The following is a 15,771-nucleotide window of genomic DNA, read 5'->3' as shown; positions in this document are numbered from 1 at the left end:
ATCCAGCTCTGGGGTGCCAGGACAGGAAGGATATCGACCTTCTGGAGTGAGACCAGAGGACTCAGGTCTGACAGGGCTTTGAGCAAGCTGAAGATGTCCCTGCTCACTGCAGGGGCGTTGGACTAATGACCTTGAAAGGTCTCTTCCAACCCAAACCCTTCTGCGATTCTCTGATAACAGTGGATTATATATTTATATTACTGAATATGTACTGAATACGGTTTAACAACTGTATAACGTCACAATTACATCTAAATTAAACCTTTCTGCAGACACACAGGATTTTACAATTATTCTTGTAAAAGCAACAGTTTCTTGACAGTTGATCATAAATATGACCTCATATATAAATAAAAAACATCAGAAAAACTCATACTCATTTTGGAAATATCTGTCTTACCTGATAACAATCAATGATGAAACAGTTTTATTAAGAACTGGAGTAAACTTTACTTTGACAGACTTTCTCTCACCAGGTTTTAATATCAAGCTTAAAACGGAATGACGAGTCAAGCCCTTTGTAAGTCCCATGGTGGTCTGCAGTGGTTGGACCTTAGAGTAGAGAAAACAAAGCAACACTTCACATATATTTGCTATATGGTATGGAATGGTATTATTTCAGCTAAAAAATTGGTCTTGTCATAAATAAGTGTACTACCCAGTGACATTTCTGTTTTCTTAACCAGAAACTCTGATGGCACATTAATTTCCCTATTTATTAGTAAATTGTTTTTGTTTATGGAGAAATAGAACAACATGACAGAACAGAACTGACCTGAACTACACCCATGTAGATTCATAAAGTTCTAGCAGAAGAAAGAGTTCAAAAGTTCTTATGTATGTATTTCAAATACTAAATTAGCTTTAAGTAATTATGGAATATTTTCTCTCCTCAGAATTTTCCATTGTTTATATATTCTAAAAATGTTTTAAGGGGAAAAAGCAAATAAAACCGAACTACCCAAAAAAAAACGTATTTTGCTAAGTTTGCCGTTTGACTTTAGACACTGCACAAACTGCAAATGGAGGGGAAAAGCCAGAGGAGAAAAGAAGTGCTTAGGATGTGGCACGCTCTATGTGAAAAGGCACATGAGGGTCCACAAAACTTAAATCACTTAAAAGAACCAACAAACCAATGGAAAACTCAATACTTTGCTAATTTTAGGATTAGTAACCACTATACTGAAGAAAATAAACCTCCGTCAGTAAGAGAACAAGTAAATGCAGTTTTCCTAGAACTTCTACAGTTGTATTATAATGTAAGCACATAGAAAAAGTGACACTTTATTGTTATATTTGTAGAAATATTACTTTTCTCAATTTCCTGAAAATATCCAAGAGAGGTATCACATTTTGCACAGTAATAATGAAACTTGAAGACATGTATGGCTGAACTCTTACAAAACGTTAAAATAACTAAATTGAAAATTATGAAGAATGTATTGAAGTACTTACACAATTTCTGAAGACCTGAAACTCTAGAGTCCTCTGATTGAAATTAGTTGGTTTACTCAAATTAAACCTGAAAAAAAAATCATATTTTTTATTTCTCCCGGATCAGGGAAGATGGTGACATACTTGCATTTAGAGATTTTAGCACAAATCAAGAATCCATGGTAAAATTCAATATGCAGCTGAAAGAATAATTTGTTTTTATTTTTCCATTTCCCCCCTTGTTCATCAAGTTAAGAAAGAAACGTAAACACAATTTAGCTCAACAAAAAATACATATGTGTGCTCAATGGCAACAGATTCACATCTCAACTGGCCTAATGATTCAAATTCTAGAACTGGCCAACACTGTAACTACCAACAAAACTGGCAAATCATGCATGCATTTTTTGTAAAATGCATTTTGCTGTAGAGTGAGAGCACTCCAAGGACTCCACAACAATACTCACCGTTCTAAGAGCTTATCAACAAAAGTGGATGGGTTAGAATACAGAGCTACGGGAAGAAACTGAATATACACAGGAACATCTGCTGGATTTTCTAGAAAAATTTCTTCTTCCTATTCAGAAACACAATTTTTAAAAGTTTGTTTTAGAACTAATGTAATTAGAAATACCTATTAAAATGATACTATCACCAAAATAACTTACTGATGAGCTGTTTGTGTTGGTGAGAGGGAAGTTTAGATGGCGAGGTGAAATAAGGATGGAAGGCCAGGCCATTTCTGCTGTAATTTTCAACCGGACATCCTTCTGAAGATCTGTGTCTACTTCAAATACAGCATTCAGTCTGGAGAAACAGTGGGAAAACTTACTTTAAAGGACTAAAACAGAAAAGCCTGTAAAAACCAGAGGGCTTAAAAGCATCCTGAAAACAACATTAGTTTGAGAAGCAAGAAGAGCTACACCTACTGCAGAAACAAATTTTGACAACATAACAGATTCAGATCAGTAGGAAAAATAACCCAAAGCTTATCTGATGATTTACAAAGGTATAAAGAGTAGAAAGGAAAAACTCCAATACAGCATCGAGACATCCACTATCCAGAAAATGTATTCTGCCTGCACATGTGTGATATACTGTAAATCTGTATGCATACTTTAGATGCAACGGATACACAGTCTCTGTGCCTATATTCCTAATAAATCTAAACCAAATTTGAACTAGTCACACTGTGAGCCACTATTTCTATTGCTGAATGAAGTTCTTTGCTATTAAGATACATTAATACATCTTAATATATGATTTGTTACAATGCTATAACCACCCTCCACAACAGACTTGGGTCCCATTCTCCTACAAGCTCTCCACATAATATAACAAAGAAGTGATAAGAGAGGTTATGCTTTTGTTGCTCTATTTTATTGTATACAGACATTTTGCTTCTTCACATACCTTTTTTGAAATGGCAGTCTGGATGCTATCATCACAAAAGACACGCAGTTGCTGTTAAGATTAACTTGTGTCTCTTGGAGATTAAATCAACTTTATGTATGAGAAGGCACACGTTTAAAAGGTATGTAGTAGTCTATGGAGTTTGACTTTTTCTAAATATTAAGTAGCAAACACTGATCATCTTTCATTCAGCAAATCTCAAAGTACAAGACAATTTACTAATTCACTGAAATGCAATAACCTCAGTACAGACAGAGGAATATTGAGGTTACTATTTTAAAGAAGTTTAAGCAGGGATACTGCACAAACAACAAAATCTGGTTTTGGAAGTTTTTTCAGAGTTAGAGAGTGCTTTGCTGTTGCCATCTTTTCAAAAACTGCAGCAAACTCCAGTGAATAGTAACTTTCCGTGTTGTGTTTGACTTGAAGAAATTATTACTGTTTTTTAACTTTTAAAATGCTCTCTTTAGAAGTTTTGCAGAGAAGGCCGAGCAATTCCTTTCTTGGTTCCCTCTCAAAAGGCAGAAAGAAAGAGAAACCTTGTATTAAGGTTTTTCAGAAATATAAGGTATTAAGAAACCTTGTATTTTATAAGAGCACACATATCAGAGTTTTCCAGTGATTTAAGGTCTGAGAAAATAACAGGGATAAAATACTTACCTATGGCTTGAGTTCTCTTTTATTTCTGTCCATTCTTTGAATAAGTTCTCATGCAAATCCCAGTCAGAATCCCATGCATCTTCTTGCATTGCTATGCTGTGCTGAACTTTAGATTCCGCTTTAAGAAATAATGTGGTTTTTTAACTCCTCAAATAACATCATTGCTTAAAGACAAAACTTATTTAAAATTATTTAAATTATGAAGTTGAACATTACTTACATTTAGTTAGAAAAGGCAATCCTACATAACAGCGATCTCCACATTGTGCACCAGGATCAAAATAAATATTTGCAATCTGCAAAACAGATAAGAGAAGATAAATCAACAGCACAGTAAATCTAATGACCAAAGAAAAAAGAAATAAGATTTCTGATGACTACAGAAACTTAACATATGTTATATAGAAGAGAGAACTCACAAACATTTAGAAATAAGGCATAAACAAACCTTTGATTTTTTCCCTGGTTCTAAATCGTCCTTATTACTTCTTAGCCTTCTATAAGAAAACCTTATATCTTCTGACAGGGACCGTATGTGTTGTATCTTCACTTTCTGAGAAAAGGAGTTCATAATATTCAGGCTCTGGTGAACTACTTTCCCCTAAAGAAAACAAAAGAGGGGAAAAGTGTGCAGGATATGCATTTTCCCTAGCATATGTATTTATTTATGCAGACTGGCAAGGACCACAGCAGTGCTGAAATGTTAAATCGAGATTTTTAACTATGTTATCTTAAAAAAATGTCACTTGCAACACTTCAAGGTAATAACTTTCTTGTTATTATTATATAATTGTATTCTTTCCTTCACCTGCTTCCAAACACAGTTCATCGCTTTCTAAAAATTAAGATTACCTTAGGAATCTTGAGGAGCTAGGAAAACAGTTCTCCTTAATCACATCATGTTTAAAAAAGTACCAGAAAAGGAAAGACAAGAGAAAACTTGCTAGTAATTAGAAATAACCTTAAAGGAATATTAAAGGGAAGCTATGGATTACAAACACTACAGGTGACAGAGGGCATTTAAAACACAGATACAACCCTTCTCCCTGCTCCCAATGTGATTAAGATATCAGTCACCAAAATGACAACATTTAAGAAGAAAACAGTGCTCTGTGCTCACGTTTTACACTTTACTTCAACACCCGGCCCTGACAAGTACAGAGTAAACAACTAATAAAAAACAAAACAAAAGGAAGAAATGTGCAATTCAGGACTGGTGGTGAGACTTCAGATTTATATAAAATAATACGAGCAAATATAAATACCCAAGACTATCTTCCAATGAACATGACTTGAGGTTTTAATATTCCCCTTAAACCAATAATAAAAAAAAATTCCCTATAGTAAGGACTGAAGTGGAGACATGAGAGAGATGGAACTTTTGTAGGCTCAATAGAAACAGGAAATAGTCACATACTGTAACACTTGCAATAGTAAAAACTGCAGAGGGAAAGAAACTACAAATCCCTAAACAGTACAGTCCTGTTAAACTGAATAGGAGGTACGTCTTCATCTGTGGAATCCTATGAGTAACAAACTGCCATCAACTGGGCAAGATACAGGTTTGTTAAACCCTGCAGAACAAACAAAATTTTACTGAGACCTTTATGTAGTATTTAGACATGAAACAACAGATGAGGGAAGACAGTTTTACTCATCAGCAGTAAGAAAACCAGAACAAGGCCTTTTAGCATACAGGCCCTCAAAGATGAGCTTTGATCAGGGAAAAGCTGAGAGGTGGCACTGTGAACTAAAGATGAGACTATGAAGCAGGAGTCAACACAGCTAAGATTTGTTTAAATCAAGAAACTGATCTTTACAAGGTCTGTATACACTGTCTGTGTATTGCTGACAAACTTCAATGGAACACCAGAAATCAGACTTAGGTGCAAATACAGTAAAATTATAAACAGAGACAGACAGTACTGGCAACCAGACAGCTGCAGGAGAACTACATCCCAGGTATGAACTGAAAAGCAAGCGTTACTAAAACAGTAGCACCAAGTTATTTCTGGATGGTGTAGATGTCAAATTTCTCTACCAAACACTGAAACAAGACAAACTGATGCTATTTTAGGCTTACTTTCATAAGTAATGGAGGCATTACAGAATAACTAGATGCAAGAGTAGCATGAATTCAGTGAGCACAAGTTTAGTTTGAAATGAATCCAAGAAAAAATACAAGTAAGCCTGGTGTCAATGTTCTCAAATATCAAAAGAGCTAAGTGATCAACTAATGGAAATAGTAAGTGAAGTTGACTACTCTGAAAAGCTTGGGGCTTGAACACAGGAAACAGTCTAGAATCTTGTCAAAGGTTATTATATCTGAATCTATACTTCCAAAGAAAAAGCAGGAGGCCAAATGTCACCTGAATGAATTATCATATGAAAACATCACTAGAAAAAGTACGAAGGCAATAAAAATCACACCAATCTAAGGAAGAGAAAAAATGATGACAGCAAGGAAGCTATGCCTCAGAGGCTGAGAAACACCAGTACTATAAGAAGTAGCACCTGCCAAAACAAAACAAAGCAAAAGTAAATAAACAAGGAAAAAAATGAAGCTGACCAAGACTTCTTTATGGTCCAAAATGGAACTAAATACTTCAATGTGGAATTCAAGAGGGACAATGAATTTGACAGGAATTCATCATTACAATAATTCCTAATAAATTAGGACACAGAACATAGAAACTGCCTTATCTGTGGTGAAGGGGAAATGGACCTTTAAGTTAGTTCAGTTTATCAAAAGCTTATGCAGCAGTTCATACATCAAGTTAAAAAAACGGCACTCAGAGTAATAAATACTCATATAATGGTGAGGCAATATAGTCAAATAGAAAATATGCATCCTAAAGATAAAAAATAACCAGTGATTTTTGCAACTGTAGGCATGAATGCTTCATCTCAAGAGTAGCAAAAGACTTCAGAACAATTTGTGACACAGGAGGTCAGAAGGGAGATGGAATGAATAATGACGCAAATGTCACTGAAGTCCTGCTGACTGACCTATCTTCCTCTGATGAGACCTATTCCATCACTTTTCAAAAAAGTTATCATTTATTTGACATGTAGTAAAACATTTGATAAACTGCCAGTGAAAAATTACTAAGTAAGAGTATACAAATTGCAAGATAAGCAGGAGATACTAAGGAGCTATCAGAAGAAGAACACACATTGCTCTACAATAGATTGACTCTATGCAGGCCACACAAGGAAACAAAACCCCCCAAAAATTTACACACACCATGCATGGAGTTAGTTTCATCCTTTTAGAAAATTGCCATCTCTATCTCCTTTTGCTCATTCCCAGCCCCCTTGAGTTTTAAAACTCTATCCCGATGATTTTTCCATCGTATTACATTCTCCACTTATCAGGAAGTCACATCAAGTTCAGACTTCATCAGAATACTAACTGCAAATTCCATATGCCTTGACTGCCCATGCTTCTATGGTTATTCTGAATGCCAAGTGAGAAGAAAGTATTACATGGTTCATATCTTGCTGCTTGAGTCTGCCCTGAGCAAAGAAACTGCTTTCAGCACTCACTGAATAAACACTACTGCAGGAGCATGGATAAAAACAGCCATTACATATTTCTGCAGAGACCTGTAGACCCACACAGCTTTCTTGCTTTCCTGTTCATGTACTCGACCATGCACCCTTCAGATCTACTTTCAGTGTGGAAACAGTACAACAGCGCTCCCACAGAGATCAAGGGCTCCTTATACTAAAGTATCAGTTCATTATCTGACTTGGTTGACTTTGTTGCCTTTGGTATAATACTTTAGGGATTTGGAGAAAGCATTTGTGCAATTTCATCTCTCTTATTCATGGTGCCAACATGCATGAATTGGTAATAACCAAGTCACCACAGCTACAGCAGAATGAAGCTGCAAAGAATCAGGTTTGGGACAATATCAGTATTCCAAGATGCTGTTCAAGCGGGCTGTAGAGGAGATGTAGGGGTAACTCATGTGTGAAACACGTGGGGGAAAAAAACCCCCAAAACCAAACCCCAAAATAATGACAAACTAAATCCTAACAGTTCAGTAGCACAATCTCTCCAGCAATTTGACATACAACAATTCAGGACAATGGTCTCCCCTGAAAAGGACAGATAAAGAAAAAACACAGCAGGAAAACATTTAATAATATGATCCAGCTCTCTTACCGGAAAAGAAGGTGGAAGAAAAATATGTTTTGGGGAGCAGGTCAACGAGCCTACAGCAATCACTGCCTTCACTGGTATAGTTAAAATCTGGACAAAAAAAAAAAAAAACAAACAACATGAAAAGTTTAGAAATTAATACTTACATTCCAGACTTTAAACATCTCTTCCACTTTTAAATTGTATAGAATAAAAAACCCCTTGAAATTCTGCAATTAATGTAGTCTAAGATTATATAAACATTTAAAACATGGAGACATGAATTAAGATTTCAACACATCATCACATTCCAGTCACTCCATACCGTCACCCATACATCCTTAGCACCATTCTATACGGAACAGAAAGCATACTTAAAATATAAGCTCTCTAGTAGGGCATTATATAGGTATCACTTTGTTGGAAAACAAGAGGGTAACATCTTTAAAGTAAATGAGTATGAGGGAAGAGGATACACACCCAACTTCTCAAAAAAACATTAGGAAGTCATGGTAAGACCTTGACATACATAGAAAAAATAATGTGGAAAGGATGGCAATGATATTCTTTCTGCTTATTATTAAAGTACTAATACAAGTAGAATAACTTTTAAGAACAAGAAAGAAAATTAAATGCTTCAGACTCTATAATTGAAGGGTCACATACATGTACAGACACATTAAAAAAATCTTAAAACCTCAGATAACTGGCAAAAATTAGGAATTTCCCATGTTCTGTAACATCATCAGAACACAATAAGTAATATAATTTCCTGACTTCAAAAGCAGAGAGTCACATTTGGGTTTTTTTCTACATATATCACAAAAAGATATTAAATTCACATTCCATTATCCAGTAGAATCTCTCTCCTGAAAAAATATGGCATATGAAGTTGAGAATTAACTGGTTGTTCTCTCCTGTACTAATCTTAGCATAAGAACTGTTTCATCAGTTGCCAGGAAACTGCAATATGATTTAGTGGACATGGTAGTATTTGGTCAAAGGACGGACTTGATCATCTTGGAGGCCTTTTCCCACCTTAATGATTCTATTGTTCTACAAAACAGCTTTCACAGTGGGTTTTGACCAAAAAAGTCGGAAATTATTGCTTAATTTCAGTAACTGATAATGTACTGAAAAGAACACTGTCAGCACGTGTTACACCCACAGATCCATGCACTGATGCTTTGAGGATGTCATGTCATTGAAAAATCCATACTGCAAAGCAGTAGGTCAGATTTAAATGGTTATTTCTGAAAGTCAGATGAAATTCGTAATGAAAGCATACTGTTGTATGACACAGGGTTAACTTGCAAAGATAACCTGACCTCCAGAGTTCCCTTCCAACCTCCCTCCCAGACCATATAACCTGTCCACTAATTCAACTCCTAAAACTTCACACTTAAAGACTCAACATTTCTTTTGGGCAACACCCATGAATATACAATAAATATACCTCATAATCTGTTGTGATTTGTACAGCTCCATCATGAATTCCTTCAAGTTCTTTTGCTATTAGATTTACTCTGAACACAGCATAATAGCCTGATGCTAGGACCACCTGTAAATGGTAGGAAAAGGGTCATCCATTGTATTCCTTTAAACGGAAAGAAGTTTCACTAAAAAAACATACCCAGTATCCTCTGATTCCTTTAAATTAACTCAAAATCCATTTAAAAGCACTGTCACTGGTACACAAAAAATTCACACACATAAGGGACTAACACTATCTATTCCTTGTGGTGATAAATTTCCACTCTTCTCTGATGAATGATGAGCATTATCTGAGGGCATAGAGATTGCTGTTTCTGCAGTTTACCCTTTCAAAATCTAACCAATTTGAATAAAATATTGCTTCTTAAAATAAATTTAGAAAATCTACATGCTTTATCATACTCACATTCAGATAAAAATTAAGAATTCTTACCTCTGCCCTGCCTAAAGTCAAACTGCAAGAAGTAGCAGAGGTTCTCTCTTTTTTTCTCCCCACCTAAATCTAGCTTTAAGCAATGAATTCAAAGGATTACTTACTGAAGACTGATCGGATGCAGTAGCATTTTGTAGTTCATGGTGGTTTGCAATTATCGTTGTTCTGTTTCCCTTTTCGGTTGTTAGAAGTTCTACGGCCAAACCATCCCCTATAATATGCCAACTTTTTATAGCCAGCTTAAAAAGAACAAAGGTATTCTTTTCAGTAACAACACTGATGTGAACTTTTTAAAAGATAAAATAAAAATAAATCCACCCTTACCTCTATTGGATTGCTGTTGATGACTGCAAATAAAATGCTGGTAGCTTCTGTTGCACTCAATATGCCAAAATCTATAAATCGTTCCTCAGTTTTTGGAGGCAGTACAAAGTACTAGAAAGATTGATAAAAGTATTTTAGCATGAGTTAAACATAAAGTGTGCTCAAACTCTAAGCTCATTAAACAATGCATTAATAAGTCTAGTCCCAAATCTTCGTTCGCGAAGCCAAGCCATGATGATGAATAAGTCTAATACAACAGTACCATGACAAGCTCAAAATTCTACACATTTTCTATGCAAAACTGAAGGGAACAAAAAAGAATTTTTCATCAGTAACTGAAATAGAAAAAAGAATTAAAAAGAGTCCTAGGAAGTCTGCCTCCAATTAGATTGAAGTAGCTAGAAAAAAAGAAAAATACTTACATCTAGAAATCCTGTGTATGCTCGGACAGGTAGGTGAAATTTAGAAGCATTGGTGATAAGTAGAATATTGTTATCTATGTGAACGGATGATGTGGAAGGCATAAAATGAAGTGTAAAAATATATCTGGATTCATTAGGTGGAATTAAGACTGGTTTACTGAAGTTCTGGACCTAGATCAGTGAACAATGAAGATCAATGTTATAATTGAACAAAGTGCATCACATTTAAGCATTTACAATTATGTAAAAGTATTCACTGAAATGAGACTTACTTTAAACATTGGTTTTGCTTCTTCTGGTAACACAACATCATGTATAAGGACTGCAAAACTGAATGTGTTAGTTAGATAGATCAGTCTTTCCACAGAATCAGCAGCACTGTCACGGATGTGAAAGAGTGTGGCACCATGATCAAATCCTAAATATCTATTAGAAGAAAACAGTGTAAGGAAATAAAGATTTTCCTCCAACATAAAGTGTTTTCCTTGCACAAAGACAAGAATTCATCAATTCAAACAGCAAAAAAGGTACATATCCCAATGCATGTTGAAGCTATGTTATTAGCATTACAGGGACTTTGATAATTAAGTAATTCAAATGAGGTAAGAAAATATGTAAAATAGCATAATAGGAGGACGTACTAAGATAGTTTGCAAGTCATGCATATTTCTTATTAATGAAATCAGGTGTCTGCAGCACAAGAGTTCTGATAGGTAAGGTTTAGCTTGTTTGCCTTTAAAATACTCTCTCAGTTTTGTTGACAAAGTAGCATCTCATTTAAAAAATTTTAAAGTCGACATAGCCATATTGTGTAAATAAATAACAAAAACCAAGAAAACACTGACAGTTCTTTCAAAATTTTGCTCAAAACCAAAAATATTTTCTCTACCCTTACTCATATTGCAACAGAACAGCAAATGCAAAACCAGAAAAATTTCCAATACTGCATTTTTAAAATGTCTCATCTGCAGTCTTCAGCTGCTCTGAAAAACAACTCCCTTCAAACAATTTGAACTCAAGCCTTGAAAACAGTTTATGAATTGCTAAGACTACCTCATCTACTTATTTAAAAACAGAAAAATTCAAACAAGTAATTGTAGTTCTAAATGAGCTCCAGATTCAGAAAGTTTGGGTATCACCTCTTTATATCCCACTCCCCCTCAAAAAGTCTAAATTCCCTGTTAATTTACAGCATTTAGCTTTTGAACTATGTTCAGTTACTGTAAGCTTACCCATCCAACACTTCTGCTTGATACGGTATTTCAAGTTTGGAGTAGCTCTTCTCTTTTGCTTTAACAGTTATTTTCCCAGAAGACTGTGATGCTTTTTTTGCTTTTGATGCTGTACACACAAGAATGTAAGAAGTTTGTTAAAGTAGACAAAAAAAATGATCTATTAGGTTAGACTAGAATTGAGTGGAAGAATAAAAGCACAGAGCTAGCTCAGAAATGTAGTATCATGGAAGGAAAAAAATGGATTTTAAGGAAATTTCAATAAGCAACTGGCATGGTGTAAAGCCTATGAAGCAAGGGATCTGAGTTCTGAATTTTTCCCATTTAAGACCAGTTAGATGATCTACCTGATTTAGTAAGCTTATCTACGATAGGGAAGCCTGGTTGTTTCTGTCATATAACTAACTTGAACATTTCCAGATGATAATATGGATCCCAGATGATCTGAACTCCCCAGTAGGGAGTATGGAATACATCTATCCCTCCACTAACAGAATAGAAGCCTGAGATTGCTGGGCTCCCCATTTAGAGCTACCAATTGAGAGGAACTTTGGGCCAGAAACACAACATCTTAGTAACAAAGTAATGAAAGACAAGTAAAACTTTACAGAAATAGAAGCAGAATCCATGTAAGAACCCAAACCACACAAGAACCAAGAATGATGCTCACAGGTCTGCTCCAAGATCACAGGTCAAGTAATGTCAGCTTGGTAGCAACAGTGCCAGAAAAGTCAAGGGATTCAAATACTAGTTAAGAGAAATCACCAAGCCCCTGAAGCTCCGTATGTATTTGGGCAGCTGAAATTGCAAATATTTAGAGCTGGCTGCTTCACTGATAAGAATTGGTCAAGTCAATTCCTTAAACACATTAAGCAGTTTGACTAGGCATTTGTCCCAGAACTTCCTTCTAAGACATACCATATGTTAGCCAGGAGGTCCTCATATAACAAATCCTACCAGTTTCAAAACCTGAACATATTATGACCTCAGGTTGACAGAGTTCAGCTATTTCAGGACTTATTTATAGGTTAAAACATACTTCACTCATCTTACAAAGCGTAAGCTATTAAATATCTAAAGTACTAATCACTAAATGATAATTAAAAAAAAAAAAATCAATCTTTTCCTCTTTATCCATATAACTTCTAAAATTATGTCTGTCACAAGTATTGCATCTATAAGGTTCCATTTTTAAGCAATCCAGGAAGAAAGACTTACAGCACCAATTAGTAGTTTAAAGCAGTAACATAGGAGTAGTTACCACCATTCTGACAGTTGATTAAAATCTCTATAAAAATTGAAGTGCCTTTCTACAAAATGTCAGTATAGTATTTACAGTCACACTATGGAATACCAGGTTGGAGGGGGCCTCAAGGACCATCTGGTCTATCCTTTCCCAGTAGAAGCACAGTCTAAACAAAATGGCTGAGCACCTTGGCCAGATGGATCTTAAGTGTCCAATACTGGGGAATCCACCCCTTCCTAGGGAGATTATTTCAATGGCTGATTGTTCTCATTGTGAAATTTTTTCTCTTCTGCCTAACTGGAATATCTCCAGGAATAACTTGTACCTGGTTTATTAGGATTTCTCAAAAACAATTGCCTGTTTAGACTAAAAATACATTTAAATCATCAGTGTCTTAACATAAGAATACTGTCATGTTTATTAGAAATATTAAGAATACCTTCTCTTCTCATCAGTCTAAGTTACTTGCCAATTATGAACAGAGACAATCCTTTCAAAAATAATTGAAGTTTAAAAGAACCATAAGCCTTTTCCAGGTAGGAAAATTCCATTTCCTTCTCAAAATTACAAATAGCATTTTGTTAAAAGAGTGAAAATAATTCATGAAGTTTCAGTAAGTTTTCAGAAGCACTTGAAAAGTTCTAAGAAGAGAGGAGTACTACTTACCATCAAAGCTAATACTTGCAACTTTGGTATATTTACTTTCAGAGGCTTTTAACGTAACTGGCTTGAAATGTACTGTTATAGCTTCGTTCTGTGGTGTAGGTCTAACGCTCTGCAAACAATCAAAATATGAAGCACCTGTAAATTCACGATTGCTAACAAGCGGTGCAGTTTTCACACATCTTTCACAATGATACAAGTGCAACTAGTTCTGCCCAAGTTTTTGCAGGTGTCTTTCCTATAACAAAGTATCCTAAAAAGCTGTTTTAGAATTTTTTTCAGGTACTGTAAATTACTCGGTCAGTATTCAGAAATATGGGAAATATAGAGTTCTCCTTGGAGATATTGAATGAAGTGACAGTATGGCCAGAAACATGTTAATAGAGTAGAAAATAAGCTTTATTTAAATTAAGATTTACTTTTTATTCTTAATGCTGCAGGGGTTACAATAGCTAGACTATTTGTTTCTGCGGCACTCACTAAGAAAGCAGTCAACTGACTTGTGCAGCTACCAGTGATGATACAGACATCTACCTTGTCTGTGATCCCATCTAAGTCTTCAGAGCTGCCACAGAGAAAAAAAATAACTAACTATATAGACAAAAGTTTTGCAAATCTGAGATGACACTCGTTCTACACTAACATTTTACAAGGTTACCTTTTACATCTGAGGATTACTGGTTTAAACTAAATGGAAAAGTAAATTGGGCATTACTGGAATAGCTGTTGTGTCAGTTATTAGCCAGAGCTGATTTGTAGAGGTACTCTTTGCTATGCAGCAGGATTAGGAATTCCATGTCATCATCTGGAGACTTTATAAAAGTTGCTAGCAAACTCTCTATTCTAGATTCCGCAGAGAGAAACTGGGCATGGAGCATTTAAACACTCTTATTCTTGTTTTGCTTAAAATTAGGATGGCTGCCATGATTCTTCCTCCCCAGCTGTCTTTTGCTTTAAGAACAGCTCAGCTGCTCACATAGCAGCTGTTAAGCCACAGCAAATTACAGGATGCTGTATTAAGGAAACTGAAATGAGTGCTGGTTTACCTTATGCTGGGCTGCAGTGGTTTAGCACCTGCTTGACAAGCAGCTGAGCCTTTCTTGGCCAGAGAGGAGCAAGGCAGACAGTTAGTGGTACAAACCAATTACCCTTCTTCCAAGCTAAGCTATCCTTGATTGTAAATTGAAGTCATAAAATTGTGCATACATAACTAAATTCTGCAGACCACATGATCCTTAGAGGAAACAAGCAGCACTACTCTAGCAGCTAATGAATAATCTCTGCTAACTCAACCGAAGTTTTTTATTTTGGATTTATAGTACTGACCTTTGTCCACCACCTAAACACACATGGTGCAGATATTTGCTATTTCTCCTCATGAATTGATTAAAAATGATCTCAATTTTCTTCTAATGAAATCCACACTACAAAACTGAAATCTTGATGTGTCTTTAAAAAAAACAACTCTCTTAAAGCAGATAAAACCAAAGAAGTAATGAAATTCACAACTTTTGCATGACAGAAAGGTCAACCATTTCTAGAAGCTAGCTTCATGCAAAATGCTTTCTTTAATTACTGGTTTGAAATAATGTTGATTTCATTTAGTAAATCAAAGTGGAAATATTCAAAAGGACAGTCTGTTGTCAGAAAAACAGCATCTCTTAAACCATGACTGTAACAAATCTAGATGTCTACAGCTAATTAATTTAGTAAAGTAATTTACAGTGTTTTGTTGAAAATTTCTGAACTACATAATGTATCTCTCACTTGTTGCTTGATTACATGCTATAAAGGGAAATACAGAATTAAGACAACTAGAGGAAAAATAAACATGCTTAGGAATCCTTTCAACTTCACGTTGTGCAAATTTCAACGTATCTCAATTAAGGCTCAAGCAAAACTTGTCCTGAATTAAAATTCATCAGATAGGGACATGAAAATACATGCAAAACAAGTTTCATCAAGAATCTAATACCACTAATTTTCTCTGAAAATTTTCTAACAGCAACTTCTGTGGGAAAGAATAATTCTAAATAGATATGCTTCAGTAACACATGGCTCTCCCACAGAATGCCCCATTCAAGATTCCTGACCCTGCTCTATGAAGACACATTCAATACTTAGCATAAGAGCAGAAAATTAAGACCTTAAATTTCTAAAGGACACAGAAGGGGGAGAAAACTTTGTGCTGTTGCGCAGTTCTTGAGAAAGATTTTGAAGGTTTAAGTACTCTCAGACTACATGTATTCTAATAAACTAAAAGACTGGCACATGTTCTTCCATGCTGTTTACCTGTCAGA

At 35.3% G+C, this 15,771-nt stretch overlaps 1 protein-coding gene across 1 annotated transcript in view; it reads right to left on the bottom strand.

Moving 5' to 3' along the window:
- The window catches only part of TMEM131 (transmembrane protein 131), a 92,998-nt gene that overhangs the window by 21,812 nt on the left and 55,415 nt on the right, over positions 1-15,771 (bottom strand). The window contains exons 12-26 of the mRNA XM_051806781.1: positions 13,475-13,583; positions 11,563-11,671; positions 10,603-10,756; positions 10,331-10,501; positions 9,909-10,019; positions 9,689-9,823; positions 9,114-9,218; positions 7,682-7,768; positions 3,956-4,108; positions 3,728-3,803; positions 3,508-3,625; positions 2,103-2,241; positions 1,902-2,011; positions 1,456-1,522; positions 401-552 (exon numbers count right to left, since the gene is read on the bottom strand). Of these exons, the coding sequence (XP_051662741.1) occupies positions 401-552; positions 1,456-1,522; positions 1,902-2,011; positions 2,103-2,241; positions 3,508-3,625; positions 3,728-3,803; positions 3,956-4,108; positions 7,682-7,768; positions 9,114-9,218; positions 9,689-9,823; positions 9,909-10,019; positions 10,331-10,501; positions 10,603-10,756; positions 11,563-11,671; positions 13,475-13,583 (1,796 nt within the window). The remainder of the gene's footprint in view (positions 1-400; positions 553-1,455; positions 1,523-1,901; positions 2,012-2,102; positions 2,242-3,507; positions 3,626-3,727; positions 3,804-3,955; positions 4,109-7,681; positions 7,769-9,113; positions 9,219-9,688; positions 9,824-9,908; positions 10,020-10,330; positions 10,502-10,602; positions 10,757-11,562; positions 11,672-13,474; positions 13,584-15,771) is intronic.

The sequence above is a fragment of the Manacus candei genome, unplaced genomic scaffold, assembly GCF_025592945.1.
Source record: "Manacus candei isolate 608988 ecotype Guabito, Panama unplaced genomic scaffold, ASM2559294v1 h1tg000069l, whole genome shotgun sequence".
In the NCBI taxonomy this organism is placed as follows: domain Eukaryota; kingdom Metazoa; phylum Chordata; class Aves; order Passeriformes; family Pipridae; genus Manacus; species Manacus candei.
The sequence above is the reverse complement of the archived record's forward strand: the minus strand, read 5'-3'. Positions and strand labels throughout refer to the sequence as shown.